General features: G+C 48.0%; 1 protein-coding gene across 1 annotated transcript in view; it reads right to left on the bottom strand.

The window, feature by feature from the left end:
* PSTPIP2 (proline-serine-threonine phosphatase interacting protein 2) overlaps positions 1-20,897 on the bottom strand; it is a 152,639-nt gene extending 131,742 nt beyond the window's left edge. The window contains exon 1 of the mRNA XM_068252270.1: positions 20,760-20,897. Coding sequence (XP_068108371.1) covers positions 20,760-20,792 — 33 coding nt within the window. The 5' untranslated portion in view covers positions 20,793-20,897. The remainder of the gene's footprint in view (positions 1-20,759) is intronic.
* Positions 20,898-24,080: the final 3,183 nt, after the last annotated feature.

The raw sequence follows: 24,080 nt of genomic DNA on the forward strand, positions 1-24,080 counted from the left end.
AACGGACCGGATCCGGACCGGATCCGGATAGGAACCGTACGGATCAGGTCCGGTCCGGATGCGGTGCGGTCCGGATATCCGGTGCGGTTTTTACAAAACCGCAAGTGTGAACCGGGCCTAAATCTCCCTGTTAAAATGGATTTTGAATAAAATAATTCTTAGCAAAATGTACTACCCAAAGAAAACCTAAATGGTGGTGGAAAAAACAAGATATAGATCATTTAATTGTGATAAGTAGTGATAAAGTTATTGGCAAATAAATGGGAGGTGAAAGTTGCTTGGATGCATAAGGTGAAACAACACTGTAGGCTGAAGTGGTTAATATCTGCCCAATTTGATCATAATTATGACAAATCTAGCAAATATTGATGCCGCAACATGGCTACCCGATCGATCACTTAGAACGATTTCTGGCTGAAATGAATAATCAGGTATGCTGGAAAATCTCAGCCACAATGGCGGAAGCAGCGTTCGATTTCCTGACGACCGACGGGCCCCCAGTCAGTCTCCCCAAGGTTATGTTTCCCCCTCCCCCCCCTTTCCTGGGGCCCGTGGTGCAGGCTCACCTGCCAGGCCGGCGCGACTCCTGGCATCCTCCTCTGTCTGGCTTCTTTTTGAATTGTCACCGCAAGCATCTGTACCATGTGACACTGATATCACTACATGTGCCAGTGTCACATGGTAAAGGTACTCTTGGTGTAATTCAAGAAGATGGCGGACACAGGAAGAGACGGGGAGTGGTGTCAGCATGACAGGTGAGCTTGCAACACTCACCACGGGCCCTGGTAAGGGAGGGAGTTTGACACATACACTTGTGGGGGGTGTCTGGCTTTTTTAGTAAGGTTTGGTGGAGACTAGCATCCACAGGGCCCCTAGACCCTCTGGAGGCCCTAGGCCAGTGCCTAGAATTGCCTCGTGAATGATCCCGATCCAGTGAAAAATTTGCACTGGGGCCCATGGCTTTGTTGCAATGGCACTGGTCCTGGCATTCTGGTCCACTAAGGGCTCAGACACAAAATAAGCAGAGCTTTCTGAAAGCTTTTTAAAAAACACTCCCATTAAAATAGCGGTAAAATCGCAAATGCGTTAAATCGGGCGATTTTACCGTTTTTTAAAAAGCTCTCAGAAAGCTCTGGAGGCCAAAAAGTGCTTATAGTGTGTCTGAGCCCTAAGGGCTCTTTCACACCAAGACATTGCATTAGATGCGACGTTAAGTTTGCATAACACGCCCCTAACGCAACGCATGTTAGCTTTGAAGTTGGACGTTACATTGCGTTATGCATCCCTTGATGCGTCCGTGATGCGTACTTTTTGACGCATATGGATCGAACGAAAACGGCGCATGCGGCACATTTAAAAAAAAAAAATTACTGAGCATGTGCAAACATCCGAACGCAGCCAAATACGAGTATAACGCACAGCATGCTGCACTTTCATTTACCGTGCAGCGTTACACTCATATGCAACGTGGGCACTGTGAACAGCCCATTGATTTTTCATTGCTGTGAGTTGGGCTGCGTACAGACTGCTCTAACATGCGCCTGTAACGTCTTACTGTGAAAGCAGCTTTAAAGAGTGTAGGTTCATTACATAGCGGATCAACAAAAGTAATACCTGCGCCACACTACAGTAAAATACCGAAGCTTTTAATAATAGGTTAAAAATATTAAAACATCAATAATGCCAGTAATCGACTGATAGACAGGGTAGAAACAACACTTGCATGTGATTACAGCAACAACTCTCACACCACCACACTATGTATTGAGAGATCTCACGCAAGAGATCTCTCAATACATAGTGTGGTGGTGTGAGAGTTGTTGCTGTAATCACATGCAAGTGTTGTTTCTACCCTGTCTATCAGTCGATTACTGGCATTATTGATGTTTTAATATTTTTAACCTATTATTAAAAGCTTCGGTATTTTACTGTAGTGTGGCGCAGGTATTACTTTTGTTGATCTTTTGTTTTTCGAAGGGGATGGGAGTGTAACCCCTTATATACTGTGCAGCCTTGGTTTTAAAATACGCAGAGCGCTACAACTAAAATTTAACGTCATTACACAGCTGACCCATAACACAGGGAAGGTGCAGTTCACGTCGGACCAGCAGAGAGCTGCTTCCCTCCATCTAGAATTCTTCCTGCCCAATGGGAGGTACAGCAAATATACCGCTGAAAATAATATTTTCCATAGGGGGAAGCACTCATCCCGCCCATGTCAGGGCAGCCAAACTTATACAACACACTCTGGGTGTGAGAGATGCTGTAGTTCAGTGGCCCTTAAAGTAGCTGATGTTATGCTGGGAATACACCATGAGATATTTTGGCAGATCGATGGTTCGATAGATAATTTTCGACAGGTCAGATGTTATTTTCGATCATTTTTCTGATTTGATATGATTTCTCAAAGAAGTAAATGGAAATTGATAAGAAAAACGATCTAAAAATCGATTGGATAATCGATCGGACAGTAAATCTGCAGAAATATCTAATTGTGTATTCCCAGCATTAAAGCTGGGAACAGCCAATCAGCATATCCCCTAGGCCTCATCCTATATATAACTGCAGTTTAATGATGGGAGGTGAGTTGGTGGCTATTTCTGGATCGCATGCAAATTTAATGCAAAACTGGAATTGCATTGCAATCGATGCACTTCTATTTCCATGCTGCATACAACGGACAGAATGATCTACAACTCATTGACATACTGTCAGTGAATTGTATCTTACACTCCTAGTTATCATTGTGTAGCTTGCTCTCAGCTCCTTCACTTACTGTGCATAATACTGTAAACCCACCGATCATTCATTTCATAACAAATTGCGTGGGATTACCGAGTAATGCGTCTGTTTTGTGGCTCTGGTCAGCTTCCTGTGCTCTGCTGCTGACTGTAGTGGTGCGTGGGTGAGATACCTCATACAGAGGTGTGAAACAAACTGTATGTGTCCCCCTCCCCCGCCATGTCCGCTGCCTTATACAATACAAGCTTTCCTGTAGAAGCCACCACGTTGCAGCATTATAAGCCTCATCTAAACCGGGAGAACGATCAGTCTGTGAGATACCTATGGACAGGAGACTCAGGCTGACAGACTGCTGTTCACCAGGAAGTGACAGGGATGTGAAGGCTGCCACATTTATTGCCTTTTAAACAATACCAGTTACCTGGCAGTCCTGCTGATCTCTTTGGCTGCAGTAGTGGCTGAATCACACATTTGAAACAAGCATGGGGCTAATCCAAAACAGAGGCACCAAGAGGATAAAAGTATCAAAAGTGGTTAAAAATTGCTGAGGAGGAAGTGGTGGTCTTACCCCCATCCCCCCTTAAGAATACACAAAAATGTGAGATTTAATATCATAAAAATGTATTGATCTACTCCACAGAAGATGCAACACGTTTCACAGGCACAAACCTGCTTCATCAGGCAATAGTAGACGGAGTAAATAACAGCAATGGGTCATGATAAGGCCAGAGGCTCCTGGCGTTATCCTGACCTGCTGCTGTTATTTACTCCTCTTGGCGCCTCTGTTTTTTTTCTTTATACAAAATAGCAGAGTCCACCCCTGGTGGAGAGGTGTTATCTCTCTCTTCTGATCTATGGAGAGCGACTTCTTAAACCTGAGTGGGGACAGGTTTTATCTCCCTACCTGCATCTACAGTGGTTGCCTAATGGTAGCCTTGGTTTGTGAGTATTTACTAGTTACTTCCTCATTACGTTACCCACCCTTACATGTAACACTACTGTTGGCTCTCCTTGTCCAAACAACCCCCCCTCTTTTATATCGGGCTATTCCAGTTACACTTCAGGTCAGAGCACCTGATCTGCATGCTTGTTCCGGGTCTATGGCAAAAACTATTAGCGGCACAGGATCAGCAGGACAGCCAGGCAATGTGCATTGTTTAAAGGAAATAAATATGGTAGCCTTCTTATACCTCACTTCAGGACTCCTTTAGGCCCAGTTCACACTACTGTATAGCATTCCGGTAAAGTTGTGCTAAGTAAATGAAAGTTTGTGGAGACTTTCTTACTTAGTGCGATGCAACGCGGTGCAGCGGCAGTACTCAAATCACTGCAATCCTGACCTAAAGTCAACAGTGCGTTACTGCATGATCCGTGCCTAGCACAGCCTGAAGGGCGCTAGAGGAAGCCCCAGGTGAGTATAAATTTATTAGGGCCCATTCACAACTATACAATTAGCAAGCGCTTCCCGCTAATCGCTAAATCGCTAGTGCTTTGTTATCCTATGGCAGTGTTCTTACTGCCGCGATTGGCGCCGATCTTACCTGCAGCATTTTGTTAGCGATTCAGCAGCGATCAAAAAAATAAAAAAAAACAAAATAAAGAAAACAAAAACTAAAAATTAGAAAACAAAACAAAACAAAAAAACTTGCACTACACTCACTCAACTAATCAATCACTAATCAATCCCCTAACTCACACTCACTCTGTCAAACACTAAGCCTGCGGCCTGGCTGGCTCTGCAGCAACTACTAGCACACTACACTACAATCTATCACTCAAACTATCAATCTACTGTCACTCTCTCACAAATACAGCTAGCTAGTACTACTACTAATATAGCTCACACTCTAACACTCTCTCACAGTCTAGTCTTTAAAGAGAATCTGAAGCCCCCCAAAAATGGCTTTTTAGCTTATATACATATGAGGCATGTTTGCCCCTGCTAAACCGCCGCTATAGCACTGCATAACGAGGGGTCTTTACCCCTCAAATCCCCCCTGTGCTGCCCGGGGAGCGCTTCCGTGTGAGGCCGGGCTATAGGCTGCAGCCCTGCCTCACACGCGTCTATCGGCGGCGCATCGCCACCTCTCCCCCGCCCCTCTCACGTCTTCCTTCACTGAGAGGGGCGGGGAGAGGCGGAGATACGCGCTGACAGACGCGTGTGAGGCAGGGCTGCAGCTCATAGCTCTGCCTCACACGGAAACAGACAGGGGCAGCAAAATCTACAACAAAGAAAGTCGTGGATTTTGCAGGGGGGGGATTTGGAGGGTAAAGACCCCTCGTTATGCAGCGCGATAGGGGCGTTTTAGCTGGGGCATACATGCCACATATGGATATAAGGTAAAAAGCCATTTATTTTTTGGCTTCAGCTTCTCTTTAAAAAGACTTTTGGTTTATATACAGTGTTTAAAAAGACTTTTGTTTTATGTTAAAACAACTACTATGGATCTGTCTCTCCTCTCTTTCCAACACCAGACTGAAATAGTGTTGTCCGGATCATGAACGATTCGGATCTTTGATCTATTTTGTGAGTCAAATAATCCGAATCATCAAAATGAGTGATTCGGATCGCAAAGGGGACGGGGCCAGGAGCGACACGCCCCCTCTCAGCGGGCAGCGGGTCCTGGAAGCAGAGCAGAGATGGATCGCTCTGTTGAAGGGGAGGCAGCCTTGCACAGCCACAGGTAGATGAGAGAGAGAGAGAGAGAGGACATCGGTGCCACTGCCAGATATGTGTAGAGCACACATACTGGCTGAAATGTGCTGCTCATTATAGGCTGTCTGTTCCGTAGTTGTGCACAGTGAACACATTGGAAACTTTTGGCACAGCTCAGTAACGTTACAGGCAGCATGCTGGGCTAGGACAGGGTAGGCACTGTAATTGCAGTGCAACATGATCCTCATGCACTGCTCTAAACAGCTGCACTTCACTTCTGGGAATGCTTTGGGGAATGGGAGTTGGGAGTATACAGATGAACATATAGGTGAAATATATGTAAAGCATATGATTGCAGCATGTGGGTATTGTGTGCAAACAAACATTTCTGCTCTCTGCTCGTCCCTCCTCCCTTCTCTGTCCACTCCCTGCCCTCTGTCCATCTTCTCCCCTTCTCTGTGTGTCCACCCCCCTCCTCTTCTCCTGTCCTGCTAGTCATTTCACCCCCGAATGCTTCCCTTGTAAAATGATCCGTGATTCGGATCAAAGATCCGGATCTTTTCAATGATCCGATTCGAATCATCCGGATCATTGAAAAGATCCGAACTTCGCATCTCTAGACTGAAACCCACAAGCTTTGTGACTGCACACCTCTCTTATATACAAAATGGGTGGGATAGCTGCTGATAGGTAGCTAGGGAGCTGGTTGCTAACGTAGGATTGGTTGGTTATTCTTAAAGGGAAGGTTTAGGGACGCCTTGAAAAAAATAAAAATCCATATCCACTTACCTGGGGCTTCCTCCAGCCTGTGGCAGGCAGGAGGTGCCCTCGCCGCCGCTCCAGAGGCTCCCGGTCGTCTTCGGTGGCCGACCCGACCTGGCCAGGCCGGCTGCCAGGTCGAGCTCTTCTGCGCTCCAAGGACGGGCTCTTCTGCGTCCAACGCGGGCGCGCTGACGTCATCGGACGTCCGCCGGGCTGTACTGCGCAGGCGCAGTAGTTCTGCGCCTGCGCAGTACAGCCCGGAGGACGTCCGATGACGTCAGCGCGCCCGCGTGGGACGCAGAAGAGCCCGTCCTTGGAGCGCAGAAGAGCCCGACCTGGCAGCTGGCCTGGCCAGGTCGGGTCGGCCACCGAAGACGACCGGGAGCCTCTGGAGCGGCGGCAAGGGCACCTCCTGCCTGCCACAGGCTGGAGGAAGCCCCAGGTAAGTGGATATGGATTTTTTTTTTCAAGGCGTCCCTGAACCTTCCCTTTAAGACTCTAATTGGTGCAGAAAGTCCCATTTTTCATGCAGAAATCCTGTTGTTAGCACTTATAAGCTTCAGTCTAGGGCAGCTTTGGCGAGCCTATGGCCCACCTGCCATAGGTTAGCCTAATCTGCTGGCACGCCAACACTGCTTATGAACTGGCTGCAGCGTCTACTAGACACCGCCGTGCCAGTTCATAGCCCGCAGCCCCGCAGTCTCCCGGCAGGCAGAGCAGGGCTACGGGAAGGCGTCCGTAGCCCTGTACTGGGCGCCATCTTCCCGTAGCCCTGCTCTCTGCCTGTCAGCGCGGGAGACTGCAGCAGGATCGTTCGGGGGAGATGCGCGCCAGAGGCCGGCCGAGAGAGAAGACTTCAGTCAGGTGAATACATTACTCTTTTTGCAGGTGAAATGCGGCCCACTGTGTTATTTTCTGCTAAAATGTTTCCCACATTGCATTTATTTTCTGGTGAAATGTGGCCCTCTGCATTTATTTTCTGCTAAAATGTTTCCCACATTGCATTTATTTTCTGGTGAAATGTGGCCCTCTGCATGTATTTTCTGCTAAAATGTTCCCCACATTGCATTTATTTTCTGGTGAAATGTGGCCCACTGCGTTTATTTTCTGGTGAAATGTGGCCCACTGCGTTTATTTTCTGGTGAAATTTTGCCCACTGCATTTACTTTCTGGTGAAATTTTGCCCACTGCATTTATTTTCTGGTGAAATGTGGCCCACTGCGTTTATTTTCTGGTGAAATTTTGCCCACTGCATTTATTTTCTGGTGAAATGTGGCCCACTGCGTTTATTTTCTGGAGAAATGTTTCCCACATTGCGTTATTTTCTGCTGAAATGTGGCCCACTGCGTTTATTTTCTGGTGAAATGTGGCCCACTGCGTTTATTTTCTGGTGAAATGTTTCCCACATTGCGTTATTTTCTGGAGAAATGTGGCCCACTGCGTTTATTTTCTGGTGAAATGTTTCCCACGTTGCGTTATTTTCTGCTGAAATGTGGCCCACTGCGTTTATTTTCTGCTGAAATGTGGCCCACTGCATTTATTTTCTGGTGAAATATGGCCCACTGCATTTATTTTCTGGTGAAATGTTGCCCACTGCGTTTATTTTCTGGTGAAATGTGGCCCACTGCATTTATTTTCTGCTAAAATGTTTCCCACATTGCATTTATTTTCTGGTGAAATGTGGCCCTCTGCATTTATTTTCTGCTAAAATGTTCCCCACATTGCATTTATTTTCTGGAGAAATGTGGCCCACTGCGTTTATTTTCTGGTGAAATGTGGCCCACTGCGTTTATTTTCTGGAGAAATGTGGCCCACTGCGTTTATTTTCTGCTGAAATGTTTCCCACATTGCGTTTATTTTCTGCTGAAATGTGGCCCACTGCGTTTATTTTCTGGTGAAAGGTTTCCCACATTGCGTTATTTTCTGGAGAAATGTGGCCCACTGCGTTTATTTTCTGGTGAAATGTTTCCCACATTGCGTTATTTTCTGCTGAAATGTGGCCCACTGCGTTTATTTTCTGGAGAAATGTGGCCCACTGCGTTTATTTTCTGGTGAAATGTTTCCCACATTGCGTTATTTTCTGCTGAAATGTGGCCCACTGCGTTTATTTTCTGGTGAAATGTGGCCCACTGCATTTATTTTCTGGTGAAATATGGCCCACTGCATTTATTTTCTGGTGAAATGTGGCCCACTGCATTTATTTTCTGGTGAAATGTTGCCCACTGTGTTTATTTTCTGGTGAAATGTGGCCCACTGCGTTTATTTTCTGGTGAAATGTTGCCCACTGCATTTATTTTCTGGTGAAATATGGCCCACTGCATTTATTTTCTGGTGAAATGTGGCCCACTGCGTTTATTTTCTGGTGAAATGTGGCCCACTGCATTTATTTTCTGGTGAAATGTTGCCCACTGCGTTTATTTTCTGGTGAAATGTGGCCCACTGTGTTTATTTTCTGGTGAAATGTGGCCCACTGCATTTATTTTCTGGTGAAATGTGGCCCACTGCATTTATTTTCTGGTGAAATGTGACACACTGCGTTTATTTTCTGCTAAAATGTTTCCCACATTGCATTTATTTTCTGGTGAAATGTGGCCCACTGCATTTATTTTCTGGTGAAATGTGGCCCACTGCGTTTATTTTCTGGTGAAATGTGGCCCACTGCATTTATTTTCTGGTGAAATGTGACACACTGCGTTTATTTTCTGCTAAAATGTTTCCCACATTGCGTTATTTTCTGGTGAAATGTTGCCCACTGCGTTTATTTTCTGGTGAAATGTAGTCCACATTGCGTTATTTTCTGGTGAAATGTGGCCCACTGTGTTTATTTTCTGGTGAAATGTGACCCACTGTGTTTATGTTCTGCTAAAATGTTGCCCACATTGCGTTTATTTTCTGGTGTCTGGGGTAACTGTTGCTGCATTTATTATTTAATGGTCATAGTTGGCTATATTTGCTGCTTTGGGGGTTACGGCGGGTATACTAATAAATAGCATCACACAGTTTCTGCACACCCATGATGCGAATCCTTGTTTCACCACATCATGGCGGAAACACTGCTTTCTTATGCCTCGCTGTTACGTCATTACGTAAGCTCCGCCCATACAATGTCATGGCCACTCCAATTTTTCGGCCAAACCCCACCATTGGCATTTGGTGATAAATAAGTCGATGTTAGGTCGCAGTTTGGGCACTCGGCCTCTGAAAGGTTAGCCATCACTGGTCTAGGGAATTTCCGTTTAGCGCTATAGCAATTCCGTTCCGATGCGACGGAACGGAATCACCAATTTCCGACCAGAATCGCGGAAAACGGAATTCCGCGGAATGCAGTGAGCACCCCTAGCTTTTACTTACATTACTGTTAAAGAGAACCTAATGTGGGCAGATGGGACACAGAAGCATGGTCTCTGCCTCATGACATGGCTCCACCCATGACCACACCCATGTTCTGTTGCATAGCCACATCCATTTCTCAGTGGCCCATGCGTACCGTGCTGCAGGGGTGCCCTGGATCTTTCAGGATCCTAGCAACATCCCTGCCTCTATGTATGGCCAGCCAATCAAATACAACAATGTAGAAGAAGATGGCTAACTCCATCTAAATGGTCTGGTGCAGTGTTTTCAGTACAGCACTATGGCATATATCACTCATACACAAGTAAAATGTAAAATAAATAGATACAAAAATCCACACAAAGTCAGAACTGCTTTCTTGCCTGGCCTCTCCTACTAAAGCAGAATGCGGAGCCCTCCTTTAAACGGCAGCCATGACATTATTCCAAGGCCCTCTCTGATGTCACATGACACATACCAGAATTACAGGGGGATAAGAAAAGGGAATCATTTGGATGCTATAATTATAGTTACTTTTGGCAAGTTTCCAGAGAAGAAAGCCGTTAGTAGTTACATAACATTTCCTTAAAGTAAAAAGGCTGCAGTAATTCCTTAGCCAAATACCTAAATGCACAGCTGCAGTGCAAACATTCAGGGCCAAAGTTACATCTCAGGAGAAAAAAACAAACATGTGACTTTGTCTAAAGGAAAGCAATACAGTATAGCGCATTGCCCACCGCTAACACTGACATTGCATAATAACAGCTTCTTTTCTTCCAATAATACCAGTCCACCCAGTGTCCACCCGAGTCCCCCCTCCCCGGTAACAATCGATAGAGTTAGCTCCCAAGCATAAGTGACCAGTGGTAGCACCCTCTGGTAGTATAAGTGGCCAGAGGTAGTTAACCCAGTATAGGTAGCTCCCAGTTTAGGTTGCCCTCCTACGTGGTTAGAGGTGTCTCCCCAGTATAAGTAGCCCCCCCAGTATAGGTAATGAGAGGTGTCCCTCGTATAACTAACAATCCCCCCACCAGTACAGGTTTGGCAGGTGTCCTCCAGTATAAGTACCCCCCCCCCCCAAGTATCTCCTCAGTATAGGTAATGAGAGGTGTCCCCCAGTATAAGTTGCCCCCCCCCCCCAATATAGGTAGTGACAGGTGTCCACCCAACTATATGTATTAGCCCCCCTCCCCAGTATATTACCCCGCCCCCAGTATTAGCAACCCCTCCCCCAGTATATGTATCAAGAGCTGTCTCCCTGTATAAGTAGCCCCTCCCCCCAGTATAGGTAGTGACAGGTGTCCTCCAGTATATGTATTAGCCCCCCTCCCCAGTATATTACCCCATCCCCCAGTATTAGCCCCCTCCCCAGTATATTACCCCGTACCCCAGTTTTAGCACACCCTCCCCAGTATACAGTATGTAGTGGTAGCTGTCTCTCTGTATAAGTAGCCCCCCCAGTATATATATTAGCCCCCCTCCCCAGTATATTACCCCGTCCCCCAGTATTAGCCCCCTCCCCAGTATATTACCCCGTCCCCCAGTATTAGCCCCCTCCCCAGTATATTACCCCGTTCCCCAGTATTAGCCCCCTCCCCAGTATATTACCCCGTACCCCAGTTTTAGCACCCCCTCCCCAGTATACAGTATGTAGTGGTAGCTGTCTCTCTGTATAAGTAGCCCCCCCAGTATATATATTAGCCCCCCTCCCCAGTATATTACCCCGTCCCCCAGTATTAGCCCCCTCCCCAGTATATTACCCCATCCCCCAGTATTAGCCCCCTCCCCAGTATATTACCCCGTTCCCCAGTATTAGCCCCCTCCCCAGTATATTACCCCGTACCCCAGTTTTAGCACCCCCTCCCCAGTATACAGTATGTAGTGGTAGCTGTCTCTCTGTATAAGTAGCCCCCCCAGTATATATATTAGCCCCCCTCCCCAGTATATTACCCCGTCCCCCAGTATTAGCCCCCTCCCCAGTATATTACCCCGTCCCCCAGTATTAGCCCCCTCCCCAGTATATTACCCCATCCCCCAGTATTAGCCCCCTCCCCAGTATATTACCCCGTACCCCAGTTTTAGCACCCCCTCCCCAGTATACAGTATGTAGTGGTAGCTGTCTCTCTGTATAAGTAGCCCCCCCAGTATATATATTAGCCCCCCTCCCCAGTATATTACCCCACCCCCCAGTACTGGCGGCTTCTCCCCCCCAGTATATGTAGCAAGAGCTGGCTCCCTGTATAAGAAGCCCCCCAGTATAGGTAGTGAGAGGTGTGTGAGCCTTTACAAATGCCTGAGAAGCATCCCTAAGTATTGTGGTGGAGTACGGGGGGGGGGGGGAGCAAGCCGTGCCTGCACCCCTCTAGATACGCCTCTGCCGCTGGACGCCAAGATCCTCTGGAAATGTACAGGTGCGCTCCTGTCTATGAACAAGTGCAGCCACACTGTGCAGGACAGCCTCTTGCGTCTGCACAGTAGCACAGAGGTGTTAGGGCTCAGCACAAAAACCCGACCCCAAGTCTCTCTATGCTGCTGCGCAGGTGCAAGCAGGTCCTGCACCTGGGCAGTGCAGCGGAGCTCCCGTCGACAAGCCCTTGTTGAGGAGCTTCTGGTATAAGTGGTCTGCTATGAGCCGTTCATTTGCAAGTTGCTGCTTCTGATAGCTGCAATAGTACAACAAGGCCTCCCCGGCGTCCCTTTAGACTGCATGGCTGCTTTGGTCCCTCTGATTCACGGTATCAGTCTATGAATGTTCACATCTAAAGGGATACAAGGAAACCTCTATGAATGTGCCTTGCTCCTGCATTGTGTTTTTTTTTTACTTTCTAATGTCCCGCCCAGCAGTACATCTGCACCAATAAAGTGAGGAATAGGACAGTGGCCCCTCCTATTTGCTGCCTGCTTTGCCTATTTATTTTACCGAATGCCTCATTGTTAGTTACCGACAGCTCCAGGCTGGTCTTAAAATACCAAACATCTCACTTGTTTTACTGAACGCTTTAGGCCCCTTTTACACTAGCAGGGCAGACCTGCGTCGCATTACCCTATTCTGCAGCAAGGGGCAGCAAAGCAATGAAACTCTATGGAGACTTTCACACTTATTGCGGTGCACCAGAAGTATAGGAGCCGACACAAGGGCAACAGTGCATTACCGCAAGCAACGCGCTTAAAGGACAACTGAAGTAGGGGTATGGAGGCTGCCATATATATTTCCTTTCAGGCAATACCAGTTGCCTGGCTGTCCTGCCAATCCTCTGCCTTTTAGCCATAGCCCCTGAACAAGCATGCAGCAAATCAGGTGTTTCTGACATTATTATCAGATCTGACAAGATTACCTGCATGCTTGATCCTGGAGTGATTCAGACACTAACGCAGCCAAATAGATCAGCAGGACTGCCAGGCACCCTGTATTGTTTAAAAGGAAATAAATATGGCAGCCTCCATATTCTTCTCACTTCAATTGTCCTTTAAAGTGAACCCGAGGTGAAAATAAACTAATGAGATAAACAATTGTATTTATCCTCCTACTCCTAAAAACAACAGTTTTAGTCATCCCAGGATTTTATTGTATATTTAAAGATTTGGTGTTTCTGGCTCCTACGGGGGCTTTGCTATTAAAGGGAACCAGAGAGGAATGGGTTGTAAAAATAGAACAAGCTTTTATACATACCTGGGGCTTCCTCCAGCCCCATAAGCCTGGATCGCTCCCACGCCGCCATCCTCCGCTTCCTGGAACCGCCGGTACCGGGTCCCGTCACTTCCAGCGGACACGGCCAATTGTCCACACCACAGGGGCTCCCTCCATACCCATGCGCAGTAGGCAGCCTCATGCGTACTTGTATAGAGGGAGCTCCGTGTGATGCGGAGAATCGGCCGCGTCCGCCGGCCAACTGGCTGACTCACGGCAATGACAGGACCCGGTACCGGCGGAACCAGGCAGCAGAGGACGGCGGCGTGGGAGCGATCCGTGCGTATGGGGCTGGAGGAAGCCCCAGGTATGTATAAAACCTTTTTTGATCCTCTCTGGTTCCCTTTAAAGGGACACTGTAGGGGGGTCGGGGGTAAATGAGTTGAAGTTATCCGGGGCTTCTAATGGTCCCCCACAGACATCCTGTACCCGCGCAACCACTCACCGATGCTCCGGCCCCGCCTCCGGTTCACTTCTGTAATTTCAGACTTTAAAGTCAGAAAATCACTGCGCCTGCATTGCCGTGTCCTCACTCCTGCTGATGGTACCAGGAGTGTATTGTGCAGTCCCAGTATGGTCTGTACCTGCGCCGTGCGTTCCTGATGACATCAGCGGGATCGAGGACACGGGCGTGCAGGCGCAATGGTTTTCTGACTTTAAAGTCTGAAATTCCAGAAGTGAACCGGAGGCGGGGCTGGAGCGTTGGGGAGTGGCTGTGCGGGCACAGGATGTCTGCGGGGGACCATTAGAAGCCCCGGGTAACTTCAACTCATTTTCCCCCGACCCCCCTACAGTATCCCTTTAATCTCTAAAGTCAGCGGCATATCGCATATCGGTAATGCGGATTTCTGCATTTTACATTTCCGCTGAATTTAACATTAATTTTCTAAAAAGTACATGGATTTTCTGATTTTTTTTTCCTCTTGTTCCCACTTTTCTGCTTAACAAACCCTGAAAATCTGGTGTTTCCAGCACCTATGGGGGATTTGCTATATACCTCTAAAGTTGGCGGCATATCGGTAATGCACATTTTCTGCATTTTACATTACAGTTAATGGCCGCAGACTTTAGAGGTTAATAGCAAAGCCCCTGTAGGTTCTAGAAATACCACATTTTCAGGGTTAGTTAAGCAAAAGAGTGGGAACAAGAGGAAAAAAAATCTTTCAGAAAGACCATGTACTTTTTGAGAAAATGAATGTTAAAGTCGGCAGAAATGTCCACGAAAATTTCTGCGAAAATCTGCCTACCGCACTTTTATTACCGATTTTTGAATTCCGATGCAGAAATGCAATTTTCGATTGGAAATGCGGAAATTGCATTTCCACAAAATCCTAACGAGCATCTCTACTGCTTACACCTCTCTGACACTGCCGCCGTTTCCTCCCTGCTTACACCTCTCTGACACTGCCGCCGTTTCCTCCCTGCTTACACCTCTCTGACACTGCCGCCGTTTCCTCCCTGCTTACATCTCTCTGACACTGCAGCTGTTCCAAACCCTGCTTACACCTGACACTGCATCTGTCTCCTCCCCTGCTTACACCTCTCTGACACTGCAGCTGTCCCCTCCCCTGCTTACACCTCTCTGACACTGCCGCCGTTTCCTCCCTGCTTACATCTCTCTGACACTGCAGCTGTCCCCTCCCCTGCTTACACCTGACACTGCATCTGTCTCCTCCCCTGCTTACACCTGACACTGCGTCTGTCTCCTCCCCTGCTTACACCTGACACTGCGTCTGTCTCCTCCCCTGCTTACACCTGACACTGCGTCTGTCTCCTCCTCTGCTTAGACCTCTCTGACACTGCAGCTGTCCCCTCCCCTGCTTACATCTGACACTGCATCTGTCTCCTCCCCTGCTTACACCTCTCTGACACTGCAGCTGTCCCCTTCCCTGCTTACACCTGCTGACACTGTATCTGTCTCCTCCCCTGCTTACACCTGACATTGCATCTGTCTCCTCCCCTGCTTACACCTAACACTGCATCTGTCCCCTCCCCTGCTTACACCTCTCTGACACTGCAGCTGTCTCCTCCCCGCTTATACCTCTATGACACTGCAGCTGTCCCCTCCCCTGCTTACACCTGACACTGCATCGGTCCCCTTCCCTGCTTACACCTCTCTGACACTGTAGCTGTCCCCTTCCCTGCTTACACTCAGGGCCGGGCCGAGGCATAGGCTGGAGAGGCTCCAGCCTCAGGGCGCAGTGTAGGAGGGGTGCAGAATTCATTTAGCTGTCATTCCTAATTGTGTTTGAAGCAGAAAGTAATAAGAAAAGGAGATACATGGAAGTGACTACAAGCCAGATAACTAGAGATAAAGTTGTTGAGGGTCCTGGGGTGCCTCTTAGTCTAATAGCAATCAGTGTGTGACGGCTGGGGTGGGAGGGATGGGGGAGGGGCCTCTTAGTGTAATAGCAATCAGTGTGTGACGGCTGGGGTGGAGGGATGGAGGGGCGCACTTTGGTTTCTCAGCCTTGGGTGCTAGAGGACCATGTCCCGGCTCTGCTTACACTTGACACTGCATCTGTCTCCTCCCCTGCTTACACCTGACACTGCATCTGTCTCCTCCCCTGCTTACACCTCTCTGACACTGCAGCTGTCCCCTCCCCTGCTTACATCTGACACTGCATCTGTCTCCTTTCTGCTTACACCTCTCTGACACTGCAGCTGCCCCCTTCACTGCTTACATCTGACACTGCATCTGTCTGCTCCCCTGCTTACACCTGACACTGCATCTGTCTCCTCCCCTGCTTACACTTGACACTGCATCTGTCTCCTCCCCTGCTTACACTTGACACTGCATCTGTCTCCTCCCCTGCTTACACTTGACACTGCATCTGTCTCCTCCCCTGCTTACACCTGACACTGCATCTGTCTCCTCCCCTGCTTACACCTGACACTGCATCTGTCTCCTCCCCTGCTTACACCTCTCTGACACTGCAGCTGACCTTGGCAGGTTTTGGTGCACCATATCAACTTATGTATAGAATGCTTGAGGGGCCCTAATATGGAATTCCCACCGAGGCCCATAGTGCCTTAGCTTATCTTACTGCCATCAATATACATTCCTACAGGTGGGCTGATGTGGAGAACCGTATATCCCTGTTAAAGTGACACAGAAAACTTAACACTGCTCCAGTCAGTGACACAATATTGTCACAGGATGATAATAAACCATGAATCTCCGGTTTGCAGAGATTGTGAAAACTGGATAACACGAAACACAATGTTCAGAAAAAAAAGAGGAAGAGGTGAGCGTAGATAAAGTTTGCCGATCTCTATCACCAGCTACTGCAATATAATAATACACTTCCCTTGCCTGTCGCTCGTTGTGGGTATAACCAAACTGTGCACTGAGACAAAACTATCATCAAGTCTGATCCCTGCAAAGCACACAGAGACGTAGCTACAGGGGCAGATACCACATAAAAACTCGAGATGCTAGCATAATATTGCCCCTGTTTAACTCTCTAGTAAGGCCACATCTGGAATATGGAATTCAGTTCTGGGCACCACATTACAAAAAAGATATTGCAGTTTTAGAGCAGGTGCAGAGACGAGCAACAAAATTGATGTGTGGGATGGAAGGTCTCACTTATCGAGAAAGGTTAGATAAACTGGGTTTATTTAGTCTAGAGAAAAGACGCCTTAGAGGGGATCTAATTAACATGTATAAATACATCAGAGGGCAATATAATACCTTGGCGGATGAGCTTTTTGTCCCTAGGCCTTCTCAAAGGACTAGAGGACATGATCTGCGCATGGAGGAAAAATGTTTTAGCCATTTATTTAGGAAAGGGTTCTTTACAGTAAGAGTGATTAAGATGTGGAATGCATTGCCACAGGAAGTCGTTATGGCAAACTCTATACCTGCATTTAAAGGGGGCTTAGATGCTTTCCTTGCGTTGAAAGACATCCATGGCTACAATTACTAGGTAATGCCTAATGATGTTGATCCAGGGATTTTATCTGATTGCCATCTGGAGTCGGGAAGGAATTTTTCCCTTTAGGGGCTAATTGGACCATGCCTTGTAAGGGTTTTTTCGCCTTCCTCTGGATCAACAGGGATATGTGAGGGAGCAGGCTGGTGTTGTACTTTATACTGGTTGAACTCGATGGACGTATGTCTTTTTTCAACCAAAATAACTATGTAACTATGTAACTCAGCTACAGACAGGTCTCAGGTTATGGGGGCTGTAATGTGCTGCAGGAGATGTCAGTGCTAAATAAATACATAATAATAATACTATGGTAGGACATTAGACTATGACTATGGTAGGAATTAGATTGTGAGCTCCTCTGAGGACAGTCAGTGACATGACTATGTACTCTGTAATGTGCTACAGAAGATGTCACTGCTATATAAATACATAATAATAATATGGTAGGACATTAGACTATGACTATGGTAGGAATTAGATTGTGAGCTCCTCTGAGGACAGTCAGTGACATGACTATGTACTCTGTAAAGTGCTGCAGGAGATGTCAGTGCTATATAAATACATAATAATAATATGGTAGGACATTAGACTATGGCTATGGTAGGATTAGATTGTGAGCTCCTCTGAGGACAGTCAGTGACATGACTATGTACTCTGTAATGTGCTGCAGAAGATGTTAGTGCTATATAAATACATAATAATAATATGGTAGGACATTAGACTATGACTATGGTAGGAATTAGATTGTGAGCTCCTCTGAGGACAGCCAGTGACATGACTATGTACTCTGTAAAGTGCTGCAGAAGATGTCAGTGCTATATAAATACATAATAATAACATGCGAGGCCATTAGGCTATGACTATGGTAGGCTTAGATTGTGAGCTCCTCTGAGGACAGTCAGTGACATGACTATGTGCTCTGTACAGTGCTGCAGGTGATGTCAGTGCTATATAAATACATAATAATAATAATAATATGGTAGGACATTAGACTATGACTATGGTAGGATTAGAGTGTGAGCTCCTCTGAGGACAGTCAGTGACATGACTATGTACTCTGTAATGTGCTGCAGAAGACGTCAGTGCTATATAAATACATAATAATAATATGGTAGGACATTACACTATGACTATGGTAGGGATTAGACTGTGAGCTCATCTGAGGCCAGTCAGTGACATGACTATGTACTCTGTAATGTGCTGCAGAAGATGTAAGTGCTATATAAATACATAATAATTACATGGGAGGACGATTAGACTATGACTATGGTAGGATTAGATTGTGAGCTCCTCTGAGGACAGTCAGTGACATGACTAGGTACTCTGTAAAGTGCTGCAGGAGATGTCAGTGCTATATAAATACATAATAATAATAATAATAATAATAATAATAATAATAATAATAATATGGTAGGACATTAGACTAGGACTACGGTAGGATTAAATTGTGAGATCCTCAGAGGACAGTCAGTGACATGACTATGTACTCTGTAATGTCCTGCAGAAGATGTCAGTGCTATATAAATACATAATAGGAATATGGTAGGACATTAGGCTAGGACTATGGTAGGATTAGATTGTGAGCTTCTCTGAGAACAGTCAGTGACATGACTATGTACTCTGTAATGTGCTGCAGAAACGGTCAGTGCTTTATAAATACATAATAATAATAATATGGTAGGACATTAGACAATGACTAAGGTAGGAATTAGAGTGTCAGCTCCTCTGTCTACATCTACATTGTGGTAACACAGTGGAACACTTACAATTCACAAATTCATGCTTATGTGAGACTTATAACTCCCCAAATGCTTTCCATTGTTTACTGTTTTATCCATTTATTTAATTAAAACATTATTATGTACCTAGCGGTGGCGTAATTTAAAGTTTTGGCGCAGGACACCATGAATGCTAATGCTAATACTGGCCCAGGAATAGTAATGCCAGTCTGCGACTTTTGTAATTAGTGACTCAGTAACCTGAAATCAGCCAGAAGTCAGTGAAGTGTTTACAGTCAGGATAGTGCCCTAAACAAACTGAATATAATATGTGTGTCCTTTAGGATTTCTGTGGAACAGCTGTGCTTCACATGAGCATGTTCTAAAGTCCATACACACATACAGATATTATCGCCTGCACGGTTCGGAACTCGATCTCTCACAGCACAGGGGCTCTCACAGGAGAAGGCATGGCAGCGCAGCACAGGGGCAGGCATGGCGGCGCAGCACAGGGGCAGGCATGGCGGCGCAGCACAGGGGCAGGCATGGCAGCGCAGTACAGGGGCAGGCATGGCGGCGCAGCACAGGGGCAGGCATGGCGGCACAGCACAGGGGCAGGCATGGCAGCGCAGTACAGGGGCAGGCATGGCAGCGCAGTACAAGGGCAGGCATGGCAGCACAGCACAGGGGCAGGCATGGCGGCGCAGCACAGGGAGAGGCATGGCAGCACAGCACAGGCATGGCGGCGCAGCACAGGGGCAGGCATGGCAGCGCAGCACAGGGGCAGGCATGGCAGCGCAGCACAGGGGCAGGCATGGCAGCACAGCACAGGGGCAGGCATGGCAGCACAGCACAGGGGCAGGCATGGCGGCGCAGCACAGGGAGAGGCATGGCGGCGCAGCACAGGGAGAGGCATGGCAGCACAGCACAGGCATGGCGGCGCAGCACAGGGGCAGGCATGGCGGCGCAGCACAGGGGCAGGCATGGCAGTGCAGTACAGGGGCAGGCATGGCAGCGCAGCACAGGGGCAGGCATGGCGGCGCAGCACAGGGGCAGGCATGGCGGCGCAGCACAGGGGCAGGCATGGCAGCGCAGTACAGGGGCAGGCATGGCAGTGCAGTACAGGGGCAGGCATGGCAGCGCAGCACAGGGGCAGGCATGGCAGCGCAGTACAGGGGCAGGCATGGCAGCGCAGCACAAGGGCAGGCATGGCAGCACAGCACAGGCATGGCGGCGCAGCCCAGGGGCAGGCATGGCAGCACAGCACAGGGGCAGGCATGGGGGCGCAGCACAGGGGCAGGCATTACAGCGCAGCACAGGGGCAGGCATGGGGGCGCAGCACAGGGGCAGGCATGGCGGCGCAGCACAGGGGCAGACATGGCAGGGCAGCACAGGGGCAGGCATTACAGCGCAGCACAGGGGCAGGCATGGGGGCGCAGCACAGGGGCAGGCATGGCAGCGCAGCACAGGGGCAGGCATGGCAGCGCAGCACAGGGGCAGGCATGGCAGCGCAGCACAGGGGCAGGCATGGCGGCGCAGCACAGGGGCAGACATGGCAGGGCAGCACAGGGGCAGGCATTACAGCGCAGCACAGGGGCAGGCATGGGGGCGCAGCACAGGGGCAGGCATGGCGGCGCAGCACAGGGGCAGGCATGGCATGAGCCAAGCCTGCACCCCTCTAAATACACCTCTGAGCATTAGTGGAGGAGGACTGTGGAAGTCACTCTATTGAGGTAAGTACCCAAATTGGGCACTTTTTTCCCTACAGGTTCCCTTTAAAAAATAAGGACTGTCCATTAAAAAGCGTGACGTGCTGGGATGTGGATACAGCAAAGAGCCTGTGACTGGGGTAATGTCATCTGTACACATTGATCTGTCCCATCCAATAGTCCCCAGACTGTACCTCTGTTCATAAAGTGACTCACCCAGAAGCTGTCCTTGTAATAGATGCCTCTCATAGTGGCTGAATGGGGGGCCAGCAGCTGCTGCAGCGTCCAACAGGGAAGTAAGAAATCAGTACAGGCTTGCAGAAAACGCAACTTCACTATCTGTCAAGAATAATGTAACCCATCACTTCCTCTATTGTCCTTCCCTCTTTGTGATGCCCAGCCCCAAATATGCATAAAATTCCAGCAGTTCAGAGTACTGAGCTGACTGCAACAAGTGCAAGCCAGCGACCTGCAGGACCACAGCGACCCCTGCTGCTTCCTAGAGAAATTACACCGCAACCAAACTAAAAAATCTTTATCTTCAGAGGATACAGTAAGAAGCTGAGATGGAATAATAAGGCACTGTGCAAAGACATGTATTAGAATGCAATGTATTATTCGGGATACCCAGCTTTACATAAATTACCCTGGTTTCAGCATCAGGAACTCGTCCTTTATCTATATATTGTTGTATATTAATGAGACCAACTACAAGCCCCCACCGCAACATGCATCACCCAGCTCTGAGTTAGCAGAACTAAGCAAATTCTACTGCAGGTTCCAGAGTCAAGCTGAGCCCGGGGGACACCGGAAGCAGGACATTTGGGCGCATGAGGCAGGTGGACAAAAAGGGCGCCACCATTCACTCCCATAATAAATATCGTTTAATGGGCGCCCAACAGGAAAAAAGGGCGCCGGAGAAAAATAACGTTTTAAAAGCGGCGCCCGGAGACTTTTAATGTTTTATAACTGCTTCTCATGATTACCCATTATTTAATGATTTATAATTTTTTAAACATTATTTTTAAACGAAAAACAGTACAATATTTTTTAAAACATTACTTTTAAACGAAAAACCGTACAATAATTTTTTTATTTTTTTTTTTTAAACATTTTTAAACGAAAAACCGCACCATATTTTTTTAAAAACGTTATTAATGCTTATCACTGGGGGGTCTTAGGTTTAGGCACCACCAGGGGGGTCTTAGGTTTAGGCACCACCAGGGGGGTCTTAGGTTTAGGCACCAACAGGGGGGTCTAGGGGTTAGGGATAGGTACAGGGAGGGTTCTGTGTGAGAGTAGGGTTAGGTATAGCTTTAGTAAAATTCTTATTAATGTTTTATAAAACATTATAAATTTCACTTTTTAAACAGGGAAGATTAACGTTTTTAAAATTGCCGATTTCATACACATTATTTAATGATTTATAACTTTATAAAACATTATTTTTAAACGAAATATAGCACAATTTTTTTTAAACGTTATTCATGATTATCGTTTAAAACCCTGCGCCCTTTTTTCCCGGCGCCCTTTTTTAACGTACGCGGGACACCTACCAGGCTACCACCTCCTACCCTCTCCCCAGTCCAAGCGAATAGCGACCCAAGTAGTGAGGACTCACTCTCTCTGGAGGTGGGTGAGGCGGACGTTCGGCGCCTCCTGCCAGGGCCGGCGTTGCCATAGAGGCAAAGGGGGCAATTGCCCCAGGGCCACAGAGCTTGTAGGGGCCCCCAGTGGCTACAAGAGGAAAACATTTTTTTTCTAAAAGACCTTATAGTTTTTGAGACAATCGATTTTAAAGGTTCAAAGGAAAAAAAATACACATTAAAAAACCCGCTGACTTTAACGGTTAATAGCAAATCCACCTTAAATGCTAGAAACCCTAAATTTGCAGGATATGTTAAGGAGATCATTGGGAATAAGAGGAAAAAACAATTTTTCAAAAAGACCTTATAGTTTTTGAGAAAATCGATTTTAAAGTTTTGAAGGAAAAAAGTATACTTTTAAATGCGGTAAATTTCACTTTTAGTAGCAAACCTAACGGTAGTGTAATTTTACGTGTATCAAAAGAAAAAGCAATGAATTTCCTGATGGGGTTTCCAGGGGGTCCATATACAGCCGCAGCGCTTTGGCCAGGGATCGCTATACAGCCGCAAAATAGCTGTATGAAGATCCCTGGCATTTTTTCCTATTTTCACCCCAAAAAATGTATGTTTAGAGTGTGAGAATTTTTTTTTTTTTAATTATGTGGCGTCCCCCCTCCTGAAACTTTTTAACCCCTTGTCCCCCATGCAGGCTGGGGTAGCCAGAATGTAGAGCTGCGACCGATTGGGGCTTCACACCCTGACTATACCAGCTGCAAAAAAGGTCCCTTAATGCCGATTTTAGTTCCGGGGTATCTGTTGGGGCACCCCCAGGTTTATTTTGCTCTGGGGCCCCATTGTTGCTTAAACCGGCCCGGCCTCCTGCCCAAGCTAAATGCCAGGAAAACCTCAGGCCCCGACGGTGTGTCTCCAGCCTGCCTCAAGACCTGTTCGTGGCAACTTGCTCCCATCCTCTGCAATCTTCAGTAAGTCACTGACAGAGGGCAGAGTCCCTGCATGCTTCAAGAGGTCCACCATCATTCCTGTTCCTAAGAAACAAGGCATCTCCGACCTCAACAAATTCAGGCCTGTGGCCCTGACGTCTGTCATCATTGAGTTACAAGAGAGTGGTCTTATCCATCATCAAGCTATCCACCCTGCCCCTACTGAAACCACTCCAGTTCGCCTACAGGGCAAATAGGTCTACTGACGACGCCCTAAACGTCTGTCTGGAATACAGGGGCGTAGGAATAGCCCCTGCAGCCCCTGCGCCCGCGGGGGGGCCCGGCCCCCCCCCCTGGGGCCCGCTTGGGGCCGTTTTGTGGGTGCTGGAGGGGTGGCAGCATGAGGGGAAAGCCTTGCCCACAGTCGGCGGGGAGAGGGGTAGTTCCCCCTTCTCCCTCACCTCGGGGCTCTCCCCTCTGCGCTCCCCTCCAGCTCGTAAGTGTCTGTGGGGCTGTGGTGGGCAGCGAGCGGCGGGCAGATACATACCCGCTTCCGTGCGTTCCATCGGAGACTTTTCCCTCTAGCGGCTGACGTCACGAAGAGGGAGAAGTCTCCGATGGAACGCACGGAAGCAGGTATGTATCTGCCCGCCGCTCGCTGCCCACCACAGCCCCACAGACACTTACGAGCTGGAGGGGAGCGCAGAGGGGAGAGCCCCGAGGTGAGGGAGAGGGGGGAACTACCCCTCTCCCCGCCGACTGTGGGCAAGGCTTTCCCCTCATGCTGCCACCCCTCCAGCACCCACAAAACGGCCGCGAGCGGGCCCCGGGGGGGGGGGGGGGGGGGTGGGGGGGCCCGCTCAGAAAATCTGCAGGGGGGCCCGGTGGGGCCTAGTTACGCCCCTGCTGGAATACATCTACAACCATCTAGACAGGAAGGAAGCGTATGCCAGAGTACTGCTACTGGACTTCAGCTCAGCATTTAACACTATATGCCCACGCATCCTTCA

The sequence above is a fragment of the Hyperolius riggenbachi genome, chromosome 1, assembly GCF_040937935.1.
Source record: "Hyperolius riggenbachi isolate aHypRig1 chromosome 1, aHypRig1.pri, whole genome shotgun sequence".
Taxonomy (NCBI): Eukaryota; Metazoa; Chordata; class Amphibia; order Anura; family Hyperoliidae; genus Hyperolius; species Hyperolius riggenbachi.